The sequence below is a fragment of the Argiope bruennichi genome, chromosome 1 (genome assembly GCF_947563725.1).
Source record: "Argiope bruennichi chromosome 1, qqArgBrue1.1, whole genome shotgun sequence".
Taxonomy (NCBI): Eukaryota; Metazoa; Arthropoda; class Arachnida; order Araneae; family Araneidae; genus Argiope; species Argiope bruennichi.
Genome location: NC_079151.1, coordinates 86,412,454 through 86,437,605, shown reverse-complemented (window position 1 = coordinate 86,437,605; position 25,152 = coordinate 86,412,454). Strand labels below are relative to the sequence as shown.

At 28.4% G+C, this 25,152-nt stretch overlaps 1 protein-coding gene across 2 annotated transcripts in view; it reads right to left on the bottom strand.

Moving 5' to 3' along the window:
* LOC129970511 (uncharacterized) overlaps positions 1–15,957 on the bottom strand; it is a 49,418-nt gene extending 33,461 nt beyond the window's left edge. For both annotated transcript variants that reach the window (XM_056084478.1, XM_056084469.1), the window contains exon 1: positions 15,693–15,957. In XM_056084478.1, the coding sequence (XP_055940453.1) occupies positions 15,693–15,806 (114 nt within the window). In that variant the 5' untranslated portion in view covers positions 15,807–15,957. The remainder of the gene's footprint in view (positions 1–15,692) is intronic.
* Between the last annotated feature and the right edge of the window lie 9,195 nt (positions 15,958–25,152).

The following is a 25,152-nucleotide window of genomic DNA, read 5'->3' as shown; positions in this document are numbered from 1 at the left end:
ATTAGAATATCGTTAAATTTGATTTCTTTGACAGTATATCATTATTATTTGTTAGTTATGAATGAAGAAATAATTTATAAAAGATGTTACAAACACAAAATTATTACTGAGTAATAAAATATCAAATAAGAGAAAGATAAATTCATAAAAGGTATACTCTTTTTTAAGAAAAGGATTTATGATATCTATGTAAAAAAATAAAATAACAAAGTCTGAAGAAAAAATGAGCCTAAAAAACAAATAAAATTTACTATTTAAATTCAAAGCATTTTTTTTTTAATTTTATCAAGATTGAATTGGAAGTCTAAATGTCTCCCTGTGACCCCCCCCTTCCAAATAGATTCTTGATGAAACATTGTTAGGCCTAAATGAAGAAACTTTTCTGTATATTTATTTTTAAAAATCGTAGAAATATTATGCCGAATTAAAAGTTAATTAACATGTTTAAGGAGGAAATGAAAAAAAATTCTTAAAAAAAAACTGGTCTGCCACAAATAGTATCTTAAACTGATATCTGTAAGAATCTTCAATCTCATTTGTATATGTATTTCTTTGCATATTTTATACATTTTATTCATATCCTTTGGTTTTTCATCATTTGTCTGCGCTGCTCTAAGAAATAGGGCAGTGATTTCAATTAACTCTGATAATTTTCATCATGGAATAATTATGAACAAACTTTCAATGTAATAGAAATCCATATTTTTCACGCATTTTGTATAATTTATTATGTGATAGGAAATGATATTAAGCCTTTCAGCCTGTCCGCCAATAAACTTATTATTTTATGCGAAATTAACAATTGATATTTATAAAACAAAATCTAGCATGTGATCTGCATACACATGATTATGCTTTTCACATATGAAATCTGGTTATTAATGATAATTTTATACTGATTGACATTGAATGTAAAAGAAAACAAGCAAACAAAACGATGCTGAAATAGGCAATTTTGACCATTTTTAATAAAAAGAAAATGGAGATAATGGAGATGGAGAAAGTGACTTCTAGTGATCGATTAAGTTATGACTTATTTTTGATAAAAACAATTTCTACAGTGGCACTTTCTCTGAATGTATGATGTTATAATATTTAAATAAACTTAAGTTTGAAAACAAAATTATTTCTGATATCTTGTAACCTCAATTACAAACTCTTTTTTTAACTCAAAATCTTATTTTTCATGGAAAATGTAGATAATTTAAATTATTTTTCACAAATTCGTATTTTCTCATATACGAAGTCGTGGAAACCCCAGTCAGTTGGCAATATTTACTGTTGATCACCTTTAATATATTCAGTTATTGAAGTAAATTGTTCATTTTTTCATATACCGTTAGAATGACATTTTCTTGTATTGCACGTGGTTAGATAAATTTATATTTTAATATAGTCGATATTAGTTTGCTATTGTAAAAATGTCAGTAAAAATGTCACCTTTAATCAAGATAACTATCTTGATTAAAGGTGAATGTTCTTTTTAAGGTATAACCTTGTTAAATTATTTTTGATTAAAATGTATATAATGAAAAAATTATTGTGTTAGTTCACAGCAAATTAATGTAACTCAATTTTTTTTACCGAAAATTAAAAACAAAATTTTCTTTTTCTAAATTTGAGCATCTCTTGTACTACAATGTGTTGCTTTTGCAAATTTCTGATGGATCTTAGTTTTCACCATGTTGTGAGTCAAAATAGACCTCACAACACATAGGAACTGCCCTGCACTTTTTTTGAAAGTTTGTGCTGTAAATGACAGGTTTCTTAGCTTATTTTACAGGAAACAACTTTCAGTTTCTTGGAAATATTACGTTTTTTTTTTTTTTTTTTCTACGTATGGAGTCTCTTGCCTTTGTTGATTGAAACATTCGTGCTGAGCCTTGACTGTTTCTTTTTGTACAATCAGGTCTTTCAAAAGAGAGATTTTTAAAAAATTATTTGTGTGTCTAAACTCTTTAAAATATGAAACTGAATAGTTTGTGGGTCATGTTGATCAAAAAATCACACAAAATAAATTTAAAAAATGAATATAAATGCCAAACATATAACAATAAAAAGCTCTTAAGGCAAAATGGCAAAATAGTTAAATTATTTCGGTCACCTTACCCCAATTGGGAATGTTTGAAAAATATTTGTTTTCTTTGGTAGGGTTTTAAAAAATAAGCTATAAATATAGTGAGTGTGAAAAGCATATTATCTAAGATAACCATATATAGTAAAGAATAATAAAACATCTTCCCTGTTAGTAAACGTGATCTTACGTTGCAGGCATTGAATATTACAAACGTTAGTCAAAATATACGAACATCATCCAATAAACAACGAAATGGCGCTAGTGATTTCTCTCTACGAATCTCTAGAAATGTAGAGCGCTAGAAGTATCCGCAAGATGATGAAGTGTGAATGATTCAGTATAAATTAAGTCATTCTTTTTCTTTTACCGCTGTTCAACCTGCTCCAATCTCCCTTTAACAAAAATAAAAGTCTTGATATTGCTAAAAAATTATCTTAAGATTTTGAAAAATCTCCATGTTTTAAGGGAGAAACATTTTTGTAGGAAATTAGGCATATCCATTTGTTTATCTGTATGCAAATGAACGCGAATTTTTTTTTAAAAAAATGAAATATGTCATGCCGATGAAATTAGGCATACTCTCTTTACACAAAAATTATGATTTCTGTCAAAATGTAGGTAACAAATGTCTACTCTTCTTTTTTATTTAGACATTATCACTCAAAATGAAGAAGCTGTATCAAATTTCACAAAAGGTTTTATTAAAAGAACTATAAATCTATATCAAATTCCAGATCATATTCGTCAAGAATTTTATAGCCTATTGATCTGTATATTCTTATTAATGTGAATAGGATAACTCGAAACAGCAGTAAACCGTAAATATAATTTAATTTTTGTATTAAATCGTTTAACTTTGTACACTCTTATTTATATGAATGTACCTAAAAAAATAAAACAATATGAAAGACAAATCACATGTAGCATCTAATCTTATTATCAGAGTTGTATATCTATCTCAAATCTTCGCTCCAATTAGCTAAAGTGAAGATGTTCAAATATTTACTCGTTTCTCATTAGTGCACGACGATATGAAATTATGCATGTATTAACAACATATAGTCTAAGTATACAAAAAATTAGTAGGAAGGACAACTTTGTTACTTTTATTTGTCCTTATGTTTGATTGCAAGCATTATACCATCCTGGTATAACTATACATTTTTTTAGTTGAATTTGTCTCTACATGGTTTATAAATATAAATTCATTATTGTCCTTAAGGTCAATAAAGCAAGTTCTTTTCAGTAAGCCATTATGTTTAAAAATTATGTAAAACACTTAAAGTAAAAGATGGATAACAGATGTTTTTAACGAAAAAAAGAACAATCGCATCCTGTATTTTCCTTCATGAATATGTTAACAGGCACAGTGAAAGAAACGGGCTGTGAAACATAAAAAAATATCGTCAGAGGCGCTTGCGGTTGCCAGCAGTCACAAGAAATCACAGATTTAGCAAAGCGACAGGTTTAAAGAGAAAGCTAAGAATAGCAGGCTGAGATTGAATAAGAGATTTTACTATGCCTCCAACTAACTAGTAGCAAAGCACCGAGCAACCACAGTTCAAAAAACTAATCAGATTTAACTTTTCTGGGAATTGAACTTGGCACAAAGATTTTGGATCTTTTAAGAATCGTATTTTTAGATTCTAAAATGGAATAATGAATAATACTATGATGTAAAAGTTAATTTGTACTTATATTTGAAGTTACAAAATATATTGAAATTATGATGAAACGCAATGTATTCTTGTTTTCTACTATATTGTAACGGCTGGAAGGAATTTTAAGCATGGCAGTATTATAAAATTATAATGAATCAGTAGCTCGTTTAAGAGCATTTTTTTGGAATATTTGGAGGAAAGAAATAGAAAAGATTGTAAGCGTCAAAAAATTCGATTTGGATATTTCAGTGAATCTTCATTTTAGATGCTTGTATGTTTACAAACCCAATAATGGAACACAGAAATGGAAAAAATGAAACAAATAAAATTTTGTTTTTATTCCCAACATGAGTTTCACAAAATTATTCAATCGAATGCCTGTTTGTCAGTCTATCAATTCGTGTGAATCTAAACGATGTAATTAAACACATTACAAACTACATAAATAGGTAGCCTTGCTTAAAACATGATAATTCAAAAGCGGAATGAACGGAAAAACAAAATTTGGTTTGTTTCCTTCGTATCAAACGTATACCGAATTTTAAATTAATTCTTTAAAGGTTTTAGTTCCTAACGTTCCGTCCATTTTACGTGAGTGGAGTGCAATTAATTTAATAATTTAATACCTCTTACGTGGTCTTGAAACTAAAATTGTAAATCTGCAACCTATTTTTGACCCAAATAGTGAACGAAAAAAAGTCAAAAATGCATATTCGAAGATAAATTTTGTTATATTGTGTAACTATACGAGAAAGTCGGATTACAACATGATGGCTGATTTAAAACATTTTTGAATTTTATTTACACACTAAATTCTTGCATTATGTCTTTACTTATATATTAAACTTTGAGATTAAATCTATACCGTAAACAGTTGATTGGAAATGTTCAGAAACATCTAATCGTTTTTTTAAAAAAATGGTTGCTATATTTAAAAGTTTCAAAATTTAAATTGATTCTAAAAACAAAATGAAGAATCAATTGATGAATAAAATACAATTTTAATATTATTTGCTAACAGCTTTATGCATGTTAAAAAAATATTTCAAAATAAAAATATAGTTTCCCAAAAATTCAATGATTTTCAGTTTCATCATCATTTACCTCACTAGAAGTTTTTAATGGAAATTTAGCCTAAGATATTATAATTTTTAACGAATATGCTATGGTTTCTCTAATCCTTTTTAGTCTATCATATCTAACCAAGTCTGAAACAACGAGAAATGACGAATAAGAAATGTGAGATCTGTTGCCAAACCAACCTTGGGCCACCAGAAGGAGAACTCTGATATTTGTGTTTCGGTTGGAGAAGAACCAGAACAACCTCCCACAGCTGTTTCGACTGATACGAAAAATTTTGAATCTAAAGCACATCATAAATTTTAAATACCACTGGTTAAGAGCCACAAATCCCATAACATTTTCCTGCGATTCTTACATGATATACAAGCAAACTATGTCTTAGCCCACTAGGTCATTAGTAAGCTCACCAAGTTAAAAATTAAAATACAAAGATTTTTTTATAAAAATATATAAATTTACAATTAAATTGAACATAAAAATATCTGCAAATATTTTATTAAAATATTTTACAGTGAGGTTATTCTATACACATGTTTTATGTATGTAAAATATTTTATGTTACAAAGATTTGACATAAGGATCAAATTAATTAACTCAATGTTTAAATACTCAACTAATAAATGCAACACAAATAATTAAGTAAAAAGGAAGATAAAAGTATAATTTTATATATTAATTCCTTCATGGCCTCCAGATTTAAATGCAGGTAGAAAATGACAGTTATTTTGCACGAAAATCTTTCTTAAAATTTCTATTGCCCCATTGCCATTCAAGAATCTAAGTTCTGGGAAACTTGTTCATATCTTCAACTCAAGTAGATAAAGGACTATATTTTGAAAGCTTCTGAACTCTTATTATAAATATATTAATTTCTTCAAATACTGTTGCATTTCAAATATTATTGTTCCACTCAATAAAAATAGTTATTATAGAAATAATTATTATTTTATTAAGATAATTATTTTATCAGAAATGCTCATCTTGTTAAAAGAACTCTTTTTCCATGTCAGAACCATCCTCTATAGGAATAAAAAGGCAGAGTGCACATGGGTGATTTTATGTAGTGGAACTAAATTGTCCTTGTCATTCACTTTTTGCTTTAACTTTGAAAAGTTCTCGCACCCAATAAAGTCCCAGCCAATAAGGTCTCGTCTTTTTTTTTCTGGTAGAGTTATCTAGATAGAAGAAAAGCTGTGAGCAAGAACTCTAAATTGTTGCTTCGTTTGAAGGCTTATTAAAAACAGAAATGGAGAAATTTTGAACGCCAGACTGTTATTTCAGAAAAAAAAGCATTGCTAAGCCGCTATATCACGAAGTATTCCGACCCATAATTGAGTGAACAGGTTTCATAAAGGATATAAACTAATTCAACCACAAATAAATGTGTTTTAACCCATGCGTTTTAACCTAATATATCTAATCAGAAAGTAGTCTAAAAAAACTCTAAAGGATAAATAATATTTTTTCTACAGTAAATCAAAAGATAATTAGTGAGCTGGCCAAGCACGTGATTAAATTTACCGAGAAGTTAAAAATTACATAAAAGGCAATGAAACCTTAATTGTTACTAAATTACAAAACATTTATTATCATCATCTTATTTAGTTTCATTTCTTTGTGTTATATTAAATAAATGAAATACTAACTGAAAGGCAGTCAACGGTCACCTACCAGTCAACAGGGTAGGTTTAAAAATAAAAAATTCTATCTTACACAAGATTTACATGTATGTGACCTAATTATCCAAAAACTGGGAATCACAAAATCATCCTCGGAAGTGGGTCATAGATCCTCAAGCTGGTATAGTACAAATATTTTAATTTGGAGTGTAATTGTCGCTTATTTTTTGATAATGGATCTGTGATTCCCTCAGATTGAATTCAAATTAAACGATGTTTGCTAAAAATGAATGACATTTTTACTTGCAGTATAATTTTCTAGTTTGAGACTTGAATTCGAATAACAGTATTAGAAAAATCAAAGTGAGGAGCACATTGAGGAATATATGAATTTTAATTTTAATTATTCAATTTTAATATTTTAATTTATGCATATGGCATGTTACTACGGAACCGAGAATAATTGTTCTTAAAAGTTCGATCACCATGAATATCATTACATTTTACGCCACTGAAGATTTGCAGCTGATGTGAGATTTGAAGCTAAATCGAGATCTGTAACAATTTTTTCCGAGAAAAAGTAGTAGTCAAGTTAAAGCGGGTTCTAAATTTTCTCCAGTGACATATGAACTGCTCCGCAGACACTCGTGTAAATCGAGTATGTCCAATCCACAATTTTGTTAAATTTATATTAAGATTTCAAAAATGTGTGTTGATATAAATTTGGTTAGGGATACATTACTTTCAATGCTGATAAGCCTTTCAAATGCCATATTGTATTTTATGATTATATGTTTCATGTACTCACATCTATATGTATCTTAAGTATTATACATATAATTATTGTTGATTATCGCATTTTTTTTATTTATGTACATGGTAAGTCAAAAATTATCCATAATTTTAACATATAAAGTGCACATATACCTTTGCTTATTTTATTGTTACACAGCTGTGATAGTATTATTAGAATTATAAATAAAAAAATATCATTATTATACTAGTATTACTATTAAAATTTTCTCGTAATTCCGCTATTTTTCTTCTTTCTCTTGCAGACAGGTCATGGCCACTCCATTAAAAATTTACAACAATTAGGAATAAAGACAAGTGATCCAATTCTTCCTATTAGAGGATATCAAAGGCTCAAAAATTCATCGTATATTGCTGTCTCAATATATGGAAAGTTATCTATTACATGGTATTGTGTTTTTGTGGTTTTAAAAGTGAATGATTGTGTGTTTTTAAACGATCAAAACAAGAGTAACGCATGGAGCGGGTGCTAGAGAGCCATCACTCTTCACTACAGATAACAGCATTCAGCAAGCCTGAAAGATGGTTCTGGCGAATAGAAAAGTTAAATCAGTGCCACAACAGTCTACAATAATTTTCTGAGCATTTGACATCCTCCGATTAAAGTAATTGAATCATGTCTCATTGTATCCTTTTGGTGCAAACTCCTAACTCAGTGACCGTGATCTATCTGCAACAGAAGGAAGGATCAAACTTCCATAGCATTATAATAATAGTATTCTAATAGAATAATCAAGGATAGAAGTTATTGTGCGAATGTTAGAAGAATTATGACGAAAAGTATGAATTATTTTTGTCTTGCCTACATATAGTATATTTTTATAAATGTATGTATGTAAGCGATGTGATTAATACTATTAGGCCGGGATAGCCTGGTTGGTAGAACGTTGGATTCGTGTCCTTTAGGTTGCGAGTTCGAACCCCGCCGGCCGAAGATTCCCCGCGTGCTTGGTGGCTGACGCGCGTATGAATCTGTCGTGGTCACAAAGTCCTCCATGTCGAGAGTAATACCACTGAGGGTACTGGATCAGGGGTGATCGGTCTCTGATTCAAGTCTAAATTACGATCTGTGGATGAGGGAATGAAATGCGTGAATGAAGTCCGCCCTGTAAAAAGGGTTGTGATGTGTGTGTAGCTAAATCGTACTCTTGGCCCTAGATGGCGCTACTACAAAAACAAGAGACGCTCCCCCACCGGCTTAAAATCGCTGTCTACGTAACAGCGGGCTTGTCCATGGCAAGTGCCATACGAAACGACAACTAATACTTTTGAACTGTTCATTAAAATGCTCTATAAGCTAAGAATGAGTGTGTCGACGTCAATGAAAGTAAAAAGACTTAACTTAAACAATTCCCTTAACAGTCTTAGCAAATAATTAAGCTTTATATATCAGACACATATAAGAAACTCTTACAATAATGCAGTTCCAATCTTTTTAAGAGAAATTTTAACAATTCTAAGAGGTTTTCAGCGAGCACGCGCAAGAAATGAACTGAATTGCAAAGGTCTATTTTACAAAAATGAGCTTATTCTGCCTTTCTGTTATAACTTGACTGTAACATATGTATCTTATATTTCTTATTCTTGTCTTCATATCTCACTTTTTAAATGTTTTGAATTGAAATATTCTGGTTCAAACTTTACATATATTTTGTAAGTTCCTATAAATGAAAAAACCGAAACAATTTGTATATAGCATCAAAGTTATGTGACAAGCAGAATTGAACTTGTCACAAAAGTTGAGTTATTTATCATTAGCAACGCCAATGCTCTAACCTTTTTTCAATAAATTTAATCAATTACTTATTTTATTTTCATATAATATTTAAATCTGTCCACAGAACAGAACGCCGTCTCATACCCCCGTATCCGTGACTATTCTGGTCTCTGAACGGTTTGGTGGGCATGCTACGGGAATTTCATTTTAAGTAACAAAATATTTACAGTAGGAAAAGAAACGAAAATAACTATTTACAGAATTTACTAGTATATGAGAAATTATATTACAATGAGACCGTTTACAAGATTTTTCAACTTAGAAATATAATTTGTAATAATAGAAATATAATGCTGAGAGATAAAATATGTGAAAATGTGAAAATATACATATATTCTGTGTTCACTTATTTTTATGACATAGTAAATTAGGATGCAGTTAAAAAAAATCAGATGGAAAATAATTTGAGAAATGGGAATGAAGAGAATCTCTGTTTGATTGAATATAATTCAATTTTCTTTTCGGAATTTTCGATCTTCTTTAGAAATACAGGAAGAAATAGTCCTTCAAATCGAGAGAAAAATTGACGCAATTTTTTAAAAAAATTAAGATAAGAAGAGAGTTCTTGAAATGAATTCTGATAGCGTCAATTTATAAAAATATATTTTAAACAAAATATAATGAAAAAAAATCAGTTTTTCAGAAACTTATAGAATGTAAGTCTTTGTATGGTATTATATATTTCCATCTATTTCTTTACTTTCAACATAGTACGAGTGTTATAGTTGATAAGAGTTAAAATATTATTGAATGGCCTTGTAAATACAAATTTTTATGTGATAATATTCATAAGCTGTGAATTATATCATGCAATATATGATACAAATTTCGTCTCAAGGCAAACTGGAAAATTCTAGAGCTATCAAATCTGGCAGGTAGTTTTTCTTGCGTAGCAGGTACTAGCGAAGAAGGTTTTTATTTTTTAACTTTAATCATATTTTTAAGAAAATATTTATCAAAACATTAACGTCTTATCCTAGAACTAGCAATTGTATAAAAAAAATTTATAAAATATAAGATTTAGAAGAATTAAAGAATTTAAACTCGAAATATATGGTGTTGAGTGGAACCATTTTATTTCCGTACAATTTTTTTGCAATTTCAATATTTTTTTTAATATTTTATCAATATTTTTTATAGTGTTAATTATTTTATTTATACTCAAACTCGTTAAGGCAATGTTAAACATTTTTTCTTGCGTGTATGTTACCGATGTTATATAATTAAGACCAAAATTTAAAAATAAAACAAAGATAGATGGATTACACCTAATACATTTAAATTCTAAGATACTTCAACATATTGGTCCGACTCTTTTTTAAACTTTTATATAAATGAATTGATAAAAATTTGACCTTAAAATGATCAATTCATATTTTAAAACTTAAACTGGTAATCATTTCCAAGTGGTGTTACTTAGAAACGCATCTGCTTCAATAAGTTATAAAAAGACAGATGGATTTACAAGTTGCCAAGGTCCTTTAGAATAAAGAAGTACATTTTTTGTCTTGCGCTTTTCTTAGCTTTTACAAAATAAATATTGGCTTTTTGTCAACACGCGTTTTGTCTATAGCGTTATAGAACTGCGCCAACAACTGAAACAACTTCCCAGGTATACTGTAATAAGAATCTGTTTACTGATTTAAAGATTTTAAATCCAGTTTACGAGAAACGTATTTACAACAAAAATAGATAGAAACCTATTCCATTTTTACACCTTTGAATAGGACACTTCAATTTGTTCAATTAAAAATAAGCTAACCTCAACCTTAGATATAATAAACACGATGAAATACTTAAAGAGAGTCAAAGAACAGTATGTAATCATAATAATGCACGTGAAAATCGGAAGTATTTTTTCCTTTCGACATTTTCGGATATTTTCAAAAAAAATTGCCCGTCCACTGACATAAAACTACAGATGTAGACGCCAGATAACAAACCAAATTTCATTGATTTAAGTCATTCCGCTAATGAGTTATTGCTTTTTTATGAAGCAAAGCGTTTTTATGAAGTATAGACCGATAGAGTATAGAAAAGTATAGACCTTTTCACGATTTGGTTCCAAATTTGATAATCCATATTTTAGAGGATGTAATTTTGTGTGCCAAAATTTATATGCTTCCCTCTTTGCATTATGGAGTTGCCGAGTTCGTTTGTAATCAAACAGCAAGCCAAACAGCTTTCCTTTGACAGAATTTCGTTCAAAATTTGATTTTAAAAATATACAAATTTGGTTGTAAGTCCATCCATCCATCTAGCTCAAAGCATTTTTGAGCTATCGTGTTCACAGATAGACAGACATATTGTCAAAAAAAATTTTTTTCGAACTGAGGGAGGTCTGAAATGTAATTTCGAGAACATCTTGAGATCCAATTTTTTGACGATTACAATATTTCTTCTGTGCTTCGTATACGAAAAAGTAAAAAAGAAACCGAGATAGATAAATGAAATCTAGCATACAATTCTTACAATTAAACTATTGGCCTTTATTAAATTTAAGATAAAATAATCAGAACAAGAAGATTTTTTAAATATATATTTGGTATTCTGGGCCATGTTATGAAATCACACAGGAAAGCATTATTTTAAATATGAAAAAAGTCGAGCAGAGAATATTGTTGATTTTCTTTAAGTTCAATAAAGCACAAGCCTTATACTTTAAATTTTAAAATATTGGAAAACTCATGTTATATTTCAAGAAATTTTAAAATATATCCAACTTCCTTAAACTCGATTTGCACAATTCAGTGTTGTTATTTTATATCAATTTTCGATAGTGTTTCTTTTTTAGATACTAAACATTTCGAACTTGTTCTAAATGGTAATTATAACAATTGGGGAAAAGGGGGGGGGGACATACCCAAAATATTTTAAGGAATTTCATTTTTTAACATTTATTAAATGAAATGAGAAAATATTTTAAGGAATTTCACTTTTTAACATTTATCAAATGAAATGAGAAAATATTTAAGTTATACCAACTTATTCATCATATTTCTTCTATTCCATAACAGAACAGAGAGTGAATATTTAAATGAGAATTGTTGGCGAATGAAGGAACAAGTCAGGTTGTTACAAACTTGCGAAGTCTTGAATCAGAATCAACATTCCATGGAATTTATCATTTGTTTTGACATAAACTTCAGTTTTTAGATTAACCTAATTATCATGAATTATAACTATCTTTCTAATATAATCCGTTGATTGAAACCAATGTTGTTTTATTTTTGATGAGTATCATCCCATTACTAAAATAAGTTTTAAAAAAAGGTGAGTTTTCAAGCAAATATAGAGCAAATGTGATTGTCTAGTTTTTGATGCATCCAGAGAAAAACCAAAAGTTACGAAAAGGAGCAATTATATTTCTGTAAAACAATTTAAGTGTAACAAAAAGATCCATATCAAGAATTTTAAAACATGCTACCGAAAAAAATTGAAGGTGAATCGTTTTTTCTTTTTAATGTTTATTTCCTGACAAAGCAAAACTGTGGTCGTAAATACAATGATTACGAGGGGAGGGGAGATTTGAAAGATTTAGATATATCCTGTTCAGTAGAAGAGAAATAAATCATTAGCCATTTCTTACAAATTTAATTATTTGCCGACAATTTTTAATACATACTTGCGACCCCTTCTCAGACAGAATCCTTTGGCATCTGCCTAGTTTGCTTAGTTGAAAATTCACCACTACAATTAACTTACTTTTCGTTTAGTTTCCAAGAGTTCGAATTAATATTATTTATATTAAATATTCTGAAAGTAAAATCATACAATTCATTTAACGTTGTCAAACAAAGAAAAAAAATTTCCTTTAGATTCCCTAGGATTGCAAGGACAGAAATTGAAAATTCTGGGAAAGATAATTTCATATTATTGAAAAAGAATACGGTAACTGAAAACAACCGTTCCTCCTTTCGACTGTTTTGTATGCTTTCACAATCTAATTCACTTTGTGTTTAGTTTCCTCTTGTAGTGATGCAAATCAAGTATACATTCTGAGGTACGCTACATAAACCAAATTATTATTATTTGAGTTATCATCTTTAAATACACCTGAACCAACAAACTGACAGGCAGACTTCGCCTTGTTTCACACGAGACTTGATGCAAGTATACATTTTTAGCATAAAAATTTCTATTTCACTTGTCGAATTTTTTGTTGTTGTTGTTGTTTCTGTGCTTAATGTTCATAGACAACGACATATAATTCTAAAAATGTTTTTTTGAAACCATTAATGGTTGGTCGAATGGTTGTTGAAATATCTAAGTCGAATTTTATGATAATTATAATATTTTCCTATTGTTATACATTTCATATGAAATAATAATAAAAGATTTAATAAATGACAATAACAAAAGATTTAATCTCTTTATTTTATATGGTGTATTGGAATATTGTTTTTAAGTTAATTTCTGCTCGGATTCTTGTTGCTCAGTAGTTAGTCCGTGTTTTCAAAAGAGTATCAATTTTACTGCATTATCGTTATTTTCAAAAATTATTCGATCATAAGCCTTTAACTATTATATAATATGTTTCCATAGAATACCCCATTAATGTACACTGACCACTCAAATAAAAATAGAAGTTCTACTATTAAGGAATGATGTTCATGGCAATTAGTGGCTGTCTAGAGGTAAGGTCTGCACTTCGTAGTTTGTGTGGAACATGATTCTGCCAAATTATATCGTGTTAGCTGGTCTGATGTATGTTAAATTCATCAGAGTCAAATAGTCAGAATCGTTATAGAGCTGACATTTTAAAACAAGAATAAATTAGCTCGTTTTTCCTAATTCTTCTCAATTTCTTTTTTAGTCATTTTTAATTGTATACCAATAATATTTTAACTGTATACCAACAAAAAATTATGAAAAAATAAACCCTATATATTACAAAAAAATAATAATAATAATCTGTACGCCATTTCAAAAAAATAACCAAATAATAATTCTCAAAATTAATTCTTTTGACAGAAAATAAATCATCATTTTGCAAAAACGACATAAATTACAAATATATTTGAGAAACTAAATTTATTAGTTTGCTCTTAGAATAAATTATTTGTACTGTTTTGAAAACTAAAAATTCGTATTTGTCAATGCGTTAGAATTGCGACTAAAAACATATGGTAGGCTGTCTTAACATCCATTTTTCACGTTTGATGGTTAGACATAACTAACTTTCCGAGTTATAAATATCAGCTGACAACTCAGCCTACAACCTTGAAGACACCAAGTTATTGCCTTTTATATGCAAATGTTAAAAAGGCTCCTAATAATGTTCCATCTTACAGTTCTGTGATTTGTTGAGGCAATTTTCTGAAACGCATTTTTGTGTTAAAAAGAATATTATTCAAGGATGTATTTGTATAATACACACTTTCAAATTGCTAAATGAAAGAAAATGAAGTTGACTCAGATTTTTTAAAATTAAGTTTGTTCAGGGATTAATATGATAAATATGATTCTGACTATTTTTATTTCTATGATTCTATTTTGCTTGATCTAGAATTTACATCTTTGCTTCAGTGCTTAGGTAAATAGATTTCTAATCTGCAGAAATTTATTCAATATTCAGTATAATTTTATTTTAATTCTTTTTTTTTTTCTTTCAAATTCAATATAACCCTTGATTTTTTATTAAAGTCTTACAAAAACAAATGTTAACTCTTAATATAATAAGATCTGTTAAATGTCTTAAAGAGCTTAAAATAAAAATCTTAATTAGATCGATTAAAGATCTTCAGATTAAATATATGATACTATTTGAAGGTTTTTCAGCGCGAGTTTTTTTTTTTTTTTTTTTTTTTTGCGCCTAAAAAAATCTTAATTTTTCTATGAGTTCTTTCACCATACTTTCTTTAATTCATTACGAAATCTAAAACGCATTTTACACTGTACAATATGAAAGTACTATTTAAAAATGTTTAAGTTCATGCAAAGCTTTTATTTTTAAAATATATTGTGCGTAAAATGAAAGTAAGCTTAGAGTATATCATTGAAAGGAGTAACATAGATTCAATTGTTTGTACTAAGCAATTCAGATCTTATTCACAATTTTTTTCTAAATGGGGGTCTGTTAACAGTTTAGATTTCTTCTGTAAAATCATAAATTTCAAAAAAAAGAAATAATTTTCAAAAGGAACTATACGTGTAAAAGGAAATAGAGATTAAGGAAAAAATAATGAATCTTTTTACTGACATTAAGGATTGTAATAAAAGAACCAAGTATTAAAATAACAACTTGAAAAAATAACAAGTAAGAAATAAACAAATAATGACTATTTAAAATCTTCCCAGATAAATATCTTGATTTAAAGAAAAAATTCTTTTTAAACAATTCAAGAAAGATTAGCTACAAGTTTATAAAATGTTTTTCAGCAGAACTTAATTTTAAATTAATGTCATATCAGTAATGTTAGGCGTTATGATTATAAGCTTTCAGTTTTGTAAATAAAATTGTGTTTGAAATTTTATGCTTTGCATTTTTCCACTAAGGAATGTTTAAGTTAATGATGTCAAAAATTTGTAATTTGATTAAAAGCTTAATTTGGCTTAAAAGCTAAAAATAATCCTAATTCCGTGAAAGAGTTAAAACTTATTGGTCCACAACTACATAAAAACCCAAATAAATATCACAAACTCAAATTTATAATACTCACCGACTGTATTCTAAGGGGTTCGTCATAATCTCGTCCCCCTTTGATGCCAAACCCCCACCTATTGCTGGAATCCGATCTCTTCAGAGAAATCAAAAACGGACGTTGAAATGCCATCTCTTAACTGAAGCAAAAAAGAAAAATTTCAAATTCTCTCTGCTTTATTCGAATTCAGTATAAAATAAAGAAAAAGCTCGTTCGTTCAGTCAAGCCTCGAGTCTATTTTATCGTTGCGGTCTGGCTGACTGGTCGACTATATTTGACTCTTTTGAGTCAGAATTGATCCCAAGAGCACGTGCTTGGGTTTACCGGAACCCTCAGTGACAGATGCATCTCGCCAAACTTAGTCGCCAAAATTCAGGAAGCATCCCAGGAGTTTATGAAATAAGTTGGACCTAAAAAACTTCTCTGGAGTTTGTAAAGAATAATAATATTATTCCAGAAAAACTCTGAATAATAAGGAAATATAGAAAATGCATACATATAGAAAAATTGTAAAAAAGAATGAAGATAATATATTAAAAAGTGCAAAAATATTTTTCAATTTATATTTCACTGGTATTTTCAAGTTCGAAAAGTATATCTTTTTTTGAGTTTTTATTCGTTTATAAAAATTTTTAGAAGGCTAATATCTCGTATTTTGATATCTTTTTATGAATAAATACATATTTTTAATATGTTAGAGGTATTGGAGCAAAATTCGTATCATATTAAATTAGAATAAAATTTAAAATGCTTTAAAATAAAAATAATATTGGAATATGAATAATTCATTTATTTTCTTTTCGTTTGTTTTGCAAAAAATAAAATAAAAATATTTAAAAAAAAATATCTTCTGTTAAATTCCTTTGAGATTTGTGAAAAAATGGAATTGCTTACTAAAATTTTAAAAGAAAGGCATAGTTTTATCTACTTAAATATTATAACTATTATAATTAACAAAGCATTATAATTTTATTGTTTAAATATCTATAATTAATATAAATTCATTATCTTTAGGAAAATATTTGCTTTAATTGAGACATTATATTTTTAAATTAAAAGTAATTTTCTTTCTCTCAAAATCAAGAAAATTGGCACAAAAATAAATAATTTTTAGAAGAAAATGTGTTGTTGGCTAAGCAAATCATTTTTAAAAAAAACATATAAAAGAAAATTTGAAAAAGATTTTTATATTATTAAATAAATAAATTTTAACCCAAAGGCAATTTGCAAATAAAAAAATTTCATATTTTGACACTAATGATAAATAAAAAATCACATTATTTAAAATTTTATTATTTTATTAGTTGATGAAAGCAAAAAGAATTTCAGAGTTCAATAATAAGAATAACTAAAAAGTTATAAAGAAATCACTCACTTATTTTTAATATTTAAAAATTAATTGCTATTAAATCATTTTAAATTGTTAAAAAAAACTTTATTCTGGCTAAAAGGGAGAAATAATTTATGAAGAATAGAACAGCATTGCTCAAAATTAAAAAGATTTCGAAACTATATGTTATAGAATTATTATGTATTAAGTATTCGAAATTATTTTGTTTCAATAATAAAATTCGTTTTTAAAATAATTTTAAAACGTTCAACATACTTATCTTTAGTAACAATGAGATTTCGAATATTTAATACATAATATGTTATAGAATTATTATGTATTAGATATTCGAAATTATTTTGTTTCAATAATAGAACTCATTGTTAAAATAATTTTAAAATGTTCAAAATACTTTGAGTCCCAAATCAATCTCACAACTTCTAAGAAATGTATACTCATACCTTGAAAATAATATATATATTATAAACTTATTTCGTGAGTTTATAAAAAGTGGACTTAAATTTACTACAATAAGTTTAAAAACCGAAATTCCGGCTGGAGTCCTGGATTTTTTTTTTTTTCTTTCTTTCTTTTTGGTGCATTTTATAAAAAATGTTCTAAAAAAAAGATCTTTATCTTTTTTTGAGATACCAACAATTATTAGGAAGTGAAATGAAGATTAAAAAGAACGATTAAGAATATTAAACGTAATGCGACTTACTTTCCCTTCGTGAATTTTTTTTATTGCTGACTTAAAGATAAATTAAAATTAATTTTTTTAAAATTTTGTTAAATATTATATGACTTATATCATTTGCTAAATTTTTATGAAGAAAATTCATTCAAATCTGTTTGGCTGTAACTTCAAAATATATAAAGGCTAGATGCACATTTTTGTACTTTCGTTCCTATGTATTCATAACGACTCATCGAAATATTTAATGCCATTTTTTGTATGATAATTTAACAAACTAACAAGAGAAATCTGTCATCACACTCCATTGTAAATGGTCCGTTTAGCAAACGAGTTTTAAACAGCAGTGCTGCAGAAATATTTCACAAGGAAAAATAATAAGAATTACAAAAATAAAATACAACTCCTTCAAAAAAAACTTTTTACATCTAAGCAGTCTAAAAGTTTAATTGTAATTATCTATTATCTATTTTAGAAAATTATTAATTTGGGCTATTTTTGCTTTTTTTATGGTCTACTTTTCATAAAGCTCTTGTGGTGACAACGTGAAGTCAACCATCTAACTCTCCGACCCGCCACGAAGGCACACGGATTTAAACCATAAAACTGAATGACCGGACCGCCGCAACAGCAACATTGGCGGGAACTGTGGTTGAGTCCTAAGGTGGTTGAGTCCTAACTGTGGTTGAGTCACCGGCCAGGGTACAACCCTCCCCAAAGGAAGTACATCCTGTCATCGATGGGAGGAGTCAGATCACCCACCTATTTGTGTACCCTCCAGGGTGGCGAGATCCAACCACCATGCCGGAAACATCTCATCCTCATTTCGAGGTGCCCCCCAGGGGGTTTGGGGACAACGTGAAAGCGGAGCTATCTCTAATTATTGTTCAGTCTCATATTTGGAAAACCACACGCTTTTACGCATCAATAAAAAATCGGTTTTTTTTTTTTTTTGTCAAAAAAAATGAGTGAGATGGAAGATGAAAGAAAGAGATGTTTACAATAGCCTTACCGAAGTACAATCATTAAAAAATGCTAATTTCACAATCCTGAAAGAAAAAAAAAACAGTAGTAAATAACGAGAATAAGTGAAGAAAAAGAAAACATGAATGCAAAGAAAAGTCTTGCTTTGGAGAGAGAGGAAAGAAAGGAATTGAACAACTGGCCATGTGCCAAACGTGAGCTCGAACTAGAACAGCCCTTTCACCGCTAAACTTAATGCCAGGATCGTTGATTTTCACCTTCAGCTGTTGCAGAGGTAGTAAATTTTGATGTTTTCTGGGGGGAGGAGGGTTGATCGCCAAGTAATCCAATTCATTTTATTCAATGCAATTAAGTTTATTTCATCCATCTATTCACTTATTCATCCCATTCACTTCTCAATCCAATTCAATTTAGCAATTTCATTTGCTTACTAAATCTAATTTTTTTGCACTTTTATAGTTTATAGAACCTTTAATGGAAAAAATAATAGGAATAAAAAAGGGAAAATAAGCCTTTAAAATAATTTCGGGTGGCGAAATCCTAATGAACGAATCGCCACATGTCTCATTATAATTTAAATTAATCGACAACTTAAAGTAGAGGCAAAGAGTCATGTTTTACTTACAAAAAAAAAACCCCTTTCATAAACAATAATTTTATGAACTGAAATCACAAATGAAAAGTCTATGGTGTTTAAAAATACTTCAGTAAAAATACTATGAATTCTGCTTAATTAACTTTTATATGATATATCTATGATGGTATTATATGGTAAATGCAAATTCAGATTTAAAAAAAAAAGAAGAAGCAGGAATCTCACCGGCTTTTAAAAGCTGCAAATTTTTATTTGCATTTTCACCAGTCACTATCAGGTATAACTTCGGATCTAAATGCTGATACTGTAAATCAAATGTGGGAAATATAGGAATAAAAATTTGAAAAAACAAATAGAAGAAATATAAAATATAATTAGTCATTACATATTCAGTTTTAGTTTAGTATATAAATTAATGATAAAGCAGATATCGTCGTTTCATTCCATTCACAGTAAATAAATATTCATACTTTTATTTGGAAATTTTCATCAAATAATTATAATGTGACAAAAAAAAATCCAGAAACCGTGACTTTGATTGTAATGCAATAATGACTTTGATTGTAATGCCTTAATAAACTTAACTGATTCAATATATCTAATGAAACTATATTGAAATCACAGGAAAAGTAAATTTTGTAAAAGTTTTTAGGTTTATCATTTGTTCTCATAATGCATTTGCTAAAGAATGTATAAATCTTCAAAAAATTGTTGGTGAATAAATTTTAATAAATTTTCATTCTGCCTATACTAGAAGTAATCAAGTCTGTAAAACAACTCTTTCACTATTTAGTTAAACAAATCTAAACAAATTCTGAAATTCACTGGTTTGTTGTTGTTTGACGAATATTCTCTGTTTACGTCGCTTGAATCGACGCTAAAGTCGCCAAATGTGGCGTCCGGAGTCTTGTGCTTTTTTGAACAGTACCTGCCAAAAACGAAGGGGAGATTTGACTATGCAATTTCTCTCTCCTATCCACGATTCTCTGAAATATATTGAGTCACGCTTCCACTCGGATGAGTTTCTAAAACAAGAAGGTGCGAAAGAAAAGAAAACATCTCCTGCTTTTCAACGGTTTCCTGCCATCCGCACCGACTGGCTATAAACAAGTTAAGAGTTAAAGAGATCAAAACTTCCCTGTTCTGAAATTGATGGATTTCGTTGCTTATATTTGAATGATGTTAAAGAAAATTGAAGGATAAATGTATGCGCTTAGAATTTAATGAATTTTTAATAAATGCGTACGAAATTTCTCTGTAAACATTTTCTCGTTTTAAGGCAATTTTAGATGGAGTTCTTTAGTCCTTATCTAATCAATTTATCGAATTTTTGGAATTGTATAGTAAAACCACGCAAACATTTGAATAAAATATTTAAAAGTTGTTGCGTGTTTAGACTCAGGAAAGATTTTTCTTTCCTTTAAGTGAACTAGATGAAATCAATTAACAACAGTTTTGGAGGTTTTAATCTCGTCCATAAAAATTGCATTACAATAAGCGATTTCTTAAATAGAACTCAACTTAATGCGTTCACACTTAACTACTCATATAACTCAATAATTCATTTTAAGAAAAATGCTGCAGCAGAATTTTTAACGTCTTTTAAAAACAGCGTTATATTAAAACAATTAGTTTCTACTAATTGAGTTTCTGAAATTATTTGCTCATTCTTGCTACTTTTGTCTCTTACTTTAATGAGTTAAAAAAAATAGCGAATCGACTGTACCCAATAATTTTGGTACAGGATGGCAAAATACATAATAGCAGATATTGGCATTTTGGAGCTCGTGCCGTGTACATTATGATGTTATTCTTTTAATAATTGGCAAATTCAAAGTCATATTTCAATTTTTTAAAATTTATTAAATATCTTAATGATTCATTTAACTTTAATTTTTTATTTTAGTTATTTCATAAAAATTCATTCCTTCATTTATTAAATGTATATGATGGAAAAGATGACTAAGTGATAGTATTATTTTTGTAATGTTAGCTAATTAATGTTCAGCTAATTAATTACTATCCATTAATTAGCTAAAGATTTCCTTACTTACATATAAAAGTATTTAGTTATTATGATATATTATAAGGAAATAATAAACTTTAAATAAATATACTATTAAAAATTATTTTATAAGGTTAGTACACAAAAATATAACATAATCAGTAAAATAAATAATTAACTATCCAATATATTTAAAAAAAATTTTATATTTTAATTTATTTACTGATGATTTTAAAAAGTCAATGTAAACGCACATTGTAATCCTAATATTTTATAATTCATAGTATTAGCATTTTTTTACAAATTTACTTATTTGGCAACAAGGCTAACTGACCTTCTTGTGGCCTCCTCAACTCTGTCGCCCTATGTAGTTGACTTGTCGGAAATCTGCTATTATTTGTGTGTATAACTCATTTTAAGAAATCTCATACGAACTTCAATCATCTCACTGAGATACTCAATATAAAAAGTTTTCTTTCTCTTTTTTTTTTATCATTGAATCTAAAAGTGTTTCTTTTCTTTGGACTCTTAATAGAGATTTACTTGTAAAATTTACTTATTTTATCATGTTTTGTATTTCAACAGCAGCATATAGACGCAAGACAAATTTAGAATGATATAGTAATAAAATGTAATCCACATTTTTTATAATTATAACTTAATATGATTTGGAAAAGAAATACGATTTAATTTTTATTTTCTCCTTATTTTCAAAAGTGATAATTTGCTGTATTTCAAAAATGATAATGCTGTTCGACATTGAACTTAATCCTAAGATTTCATTTTAACATAAAGTTGGGGGGGGGTGAAAGATATTAAAGATTCTACTATTATATTTTCTTAAAATTAATTATTGCGTCATATGAGTAATTAAGCTTGAAGGCAGTGGGTTATGTTCTATATAAGAAATCGCTTACTGTAATGCGATTATCATGGACGAAAGTACAATCTCCAAAATGATTGTTAAACGATTTCATCCAGTTCACTTATGGAAACCCTTTTCTCAACCTAAACACTCAACAATTTTTAAATGTATTGTTCAAATATGATAATTTGCTGGGTTTCAAAAATGGTAATGTCGTGGAACTTTGAACATAATCCTAAGCATTTTAACATTATTATTTTTTTTTCTTTTTCTTTTATAAAATAAAGAACCTAATCCTAAGCATTTTAACATTATTTTTTTCTTTTATAAAATAATAATAAATAAATAAATTGGTAATAATTCCAACTTAGTAACCATAGAAAAACTTTCATATACTATGTGTATATAGAGAAACTTTTAAAATTTGAAAAATAGAATAAAAGCGAGCATGTTGCATTTTGGAATGTTATTTTTATAAGTATTAGGAAAAAATTAGACTACTTTAATGTTTAGAATGGAAGAAAGAACGATACGGCTATCGTGCGACTATTTCAAACTGACATTTTCTTTTTATAAACCATTTCTAGCCTGCTCGATAATGCATTTCATACCTCGCATCATACAATCACAAATCTGTAATTTTGCTTTCCTGCACTAAAGGTTACATCGTAAGGAAGAAAGCTTTACAGATATTTTAATAAATGCTGAATGAAGACCAGGTCAATATGGTGACATACAATTTGCTTCACGATGTTTGAAATGTTTATATATCAGATAATGTCTCTATCATTTACAAAAAATACTTTGTGTAAATTTCATTCCTCTAATAATTTCGTAAGCCGAAGGAGTGTACCAAGAAAGAAAAGAAATTAAATTGCACTCAATACTGTACCAGAGCAACCAAAAAGGAATAGGAAAAATAGCTTCTCAGTGCCCGAAGATATCAGGAACCAAACTCAAGGAGCTCATGGCATCAGTGGAAAATGTGAAGATATGTTTCAAAAGGAAAACAAAATGCAGTCAAAATCTCACCCTAATATCGCAAGATATTGAATGATATCTCCACGACATTAATGGATGAATATACGATATATGAATACCGTACCGTATAGTGAAGATATCGAAACAATATTATACGGCATATTAAACTTTGAAAATACTCAGAATGCTAGTTTTACAATGTATTTCTTTATTATTGCAAATAAAAATTTGAGTTCTCATTTCAAGTAGCGCAAATCAAAATATGGTTGTTTGAGGCTTTTTTTTTTTTTTTTTTTTTTTTTTGTCTCTTTACATATTACTCATATTTCTCTTTATATTTCTATATAATACTCTATATGTACAAATTTATAATTAAACATTAAAACAAAAAGTAAAAATTACTTCCTTCCCGCTGAGGTTATTCAAAATTAAAAATTACCGATTGATGAAACAAAATATAACTTAAAATATTGTTGTTAAAATAATTCAAGATATGAAAGACAAAGTAAGCAAAGGACTGGCTGTTGTAATTTTCGATATATATATTTATATAATTTCAACTAATCAATTATGTGAAATGGGCACAACTACGGGGCAAGTAAAAATATTTCGATAAGAAAAAAAGCGAATCAAAAATTTGCTAATTGCTTGAATGTTAACCGATATAAAGTCCCATCACTTAAAAATTACCACTCAGTAGACATTAAAAGGTCAAGGTGCATCCTTTTTAGTGCATTATTTTCATAGCTTCCTAACCTTCCTTCCCTTGTTTAACGATTAAAATATTATTTCTTTGTACATTTCGTATATAAGAAAGAAAAAAGAACTAGACTAAGCGACATCTTATTGCAATATTTTCAATGTTGTTTTCATCATTCAGAAAATTTTCAAAAACATAAAAAAATAGTAATTTGATGGTGCATCTAAATGTACCATCCCTTCTCAACTAATTTACAATAATTTCATGAATCACTAAATATGTATGCGTGACTTTTCTGTTGCCAAAGAGAGTCATTATTCTTGAAAGATTTGTCAATTCATTATGCTTTCTTTCGGTTGTTTCATATAATTTCGATCGTTTTATACAGTAATCATTTGTACTAATTGTTTGGTGGCTTAGAAGCAACTGAAATATACAATACCTTTGTAACTCTACCAAACCTATTGCATAATTTTCTTTTGAAGTAATTAAACTTTCAGTATGAATTTTGATGGTTCATCACGATTACTCCAGGCTTCTTCAATGGTTCTATGGCAAGCAATGCATTTTTTCATCACCCTTTGTCACTCATTTTAACCAGCGGAAAGTGTCTTCCCAAAATTTTCTCGCATACGTTCTAATAAATTTGTTATGCCAGAGAGTGAACTACATGGCCCTGGCCTACAATAGTTACAAAATATTGACTTTTAGGATAATTTATCATTTTTACTGAATCTATAGTGCGATTCTTGGTGAGTTGTTGGGTGATTAATATCTAGCATGAAGCTTTGGGATTTAGAAGCCTTTTCCCAAGCGGTTGAAATAAAAATTTGACACAAAACTGCTCCAAGATCACATCCCAAATTTTATATATTTAAGTCATTCCGTTTTTGAGTTATCGCGTTTACATATTTCTGAAAGTACAGACCGACAGACGGCCAACTCCTTGTCGCATTTGGCTCAAAATTTGATAGATGTCTACACTATAGATGCTAAATTTGTGTGCCGAATTTTATCTCTTTAACTTTTTATGCTTTGTAGTTATCATATTAACTTACATCCAAATGCCTCAGATAGATTTCTCTTGAAAGGATGTTGCTCAAAATTTGACAGAAATCTACAAATTTGGTCTAGAGACCATATTCCAAATTTCATCCGTCCAGCTCAAAGACTTTTCAAGTTATCTTTGACACAAACAAATATTTTCCAAACTTTGTCACGGACATTTTCCAAAATTGCGTTTTTCGAACTCATGGAGGTCTAAAACGTGGTGTTTCGCCAAATTCTCGAGTTCGAATCTTTTTATGAATACAATACTTTCTTT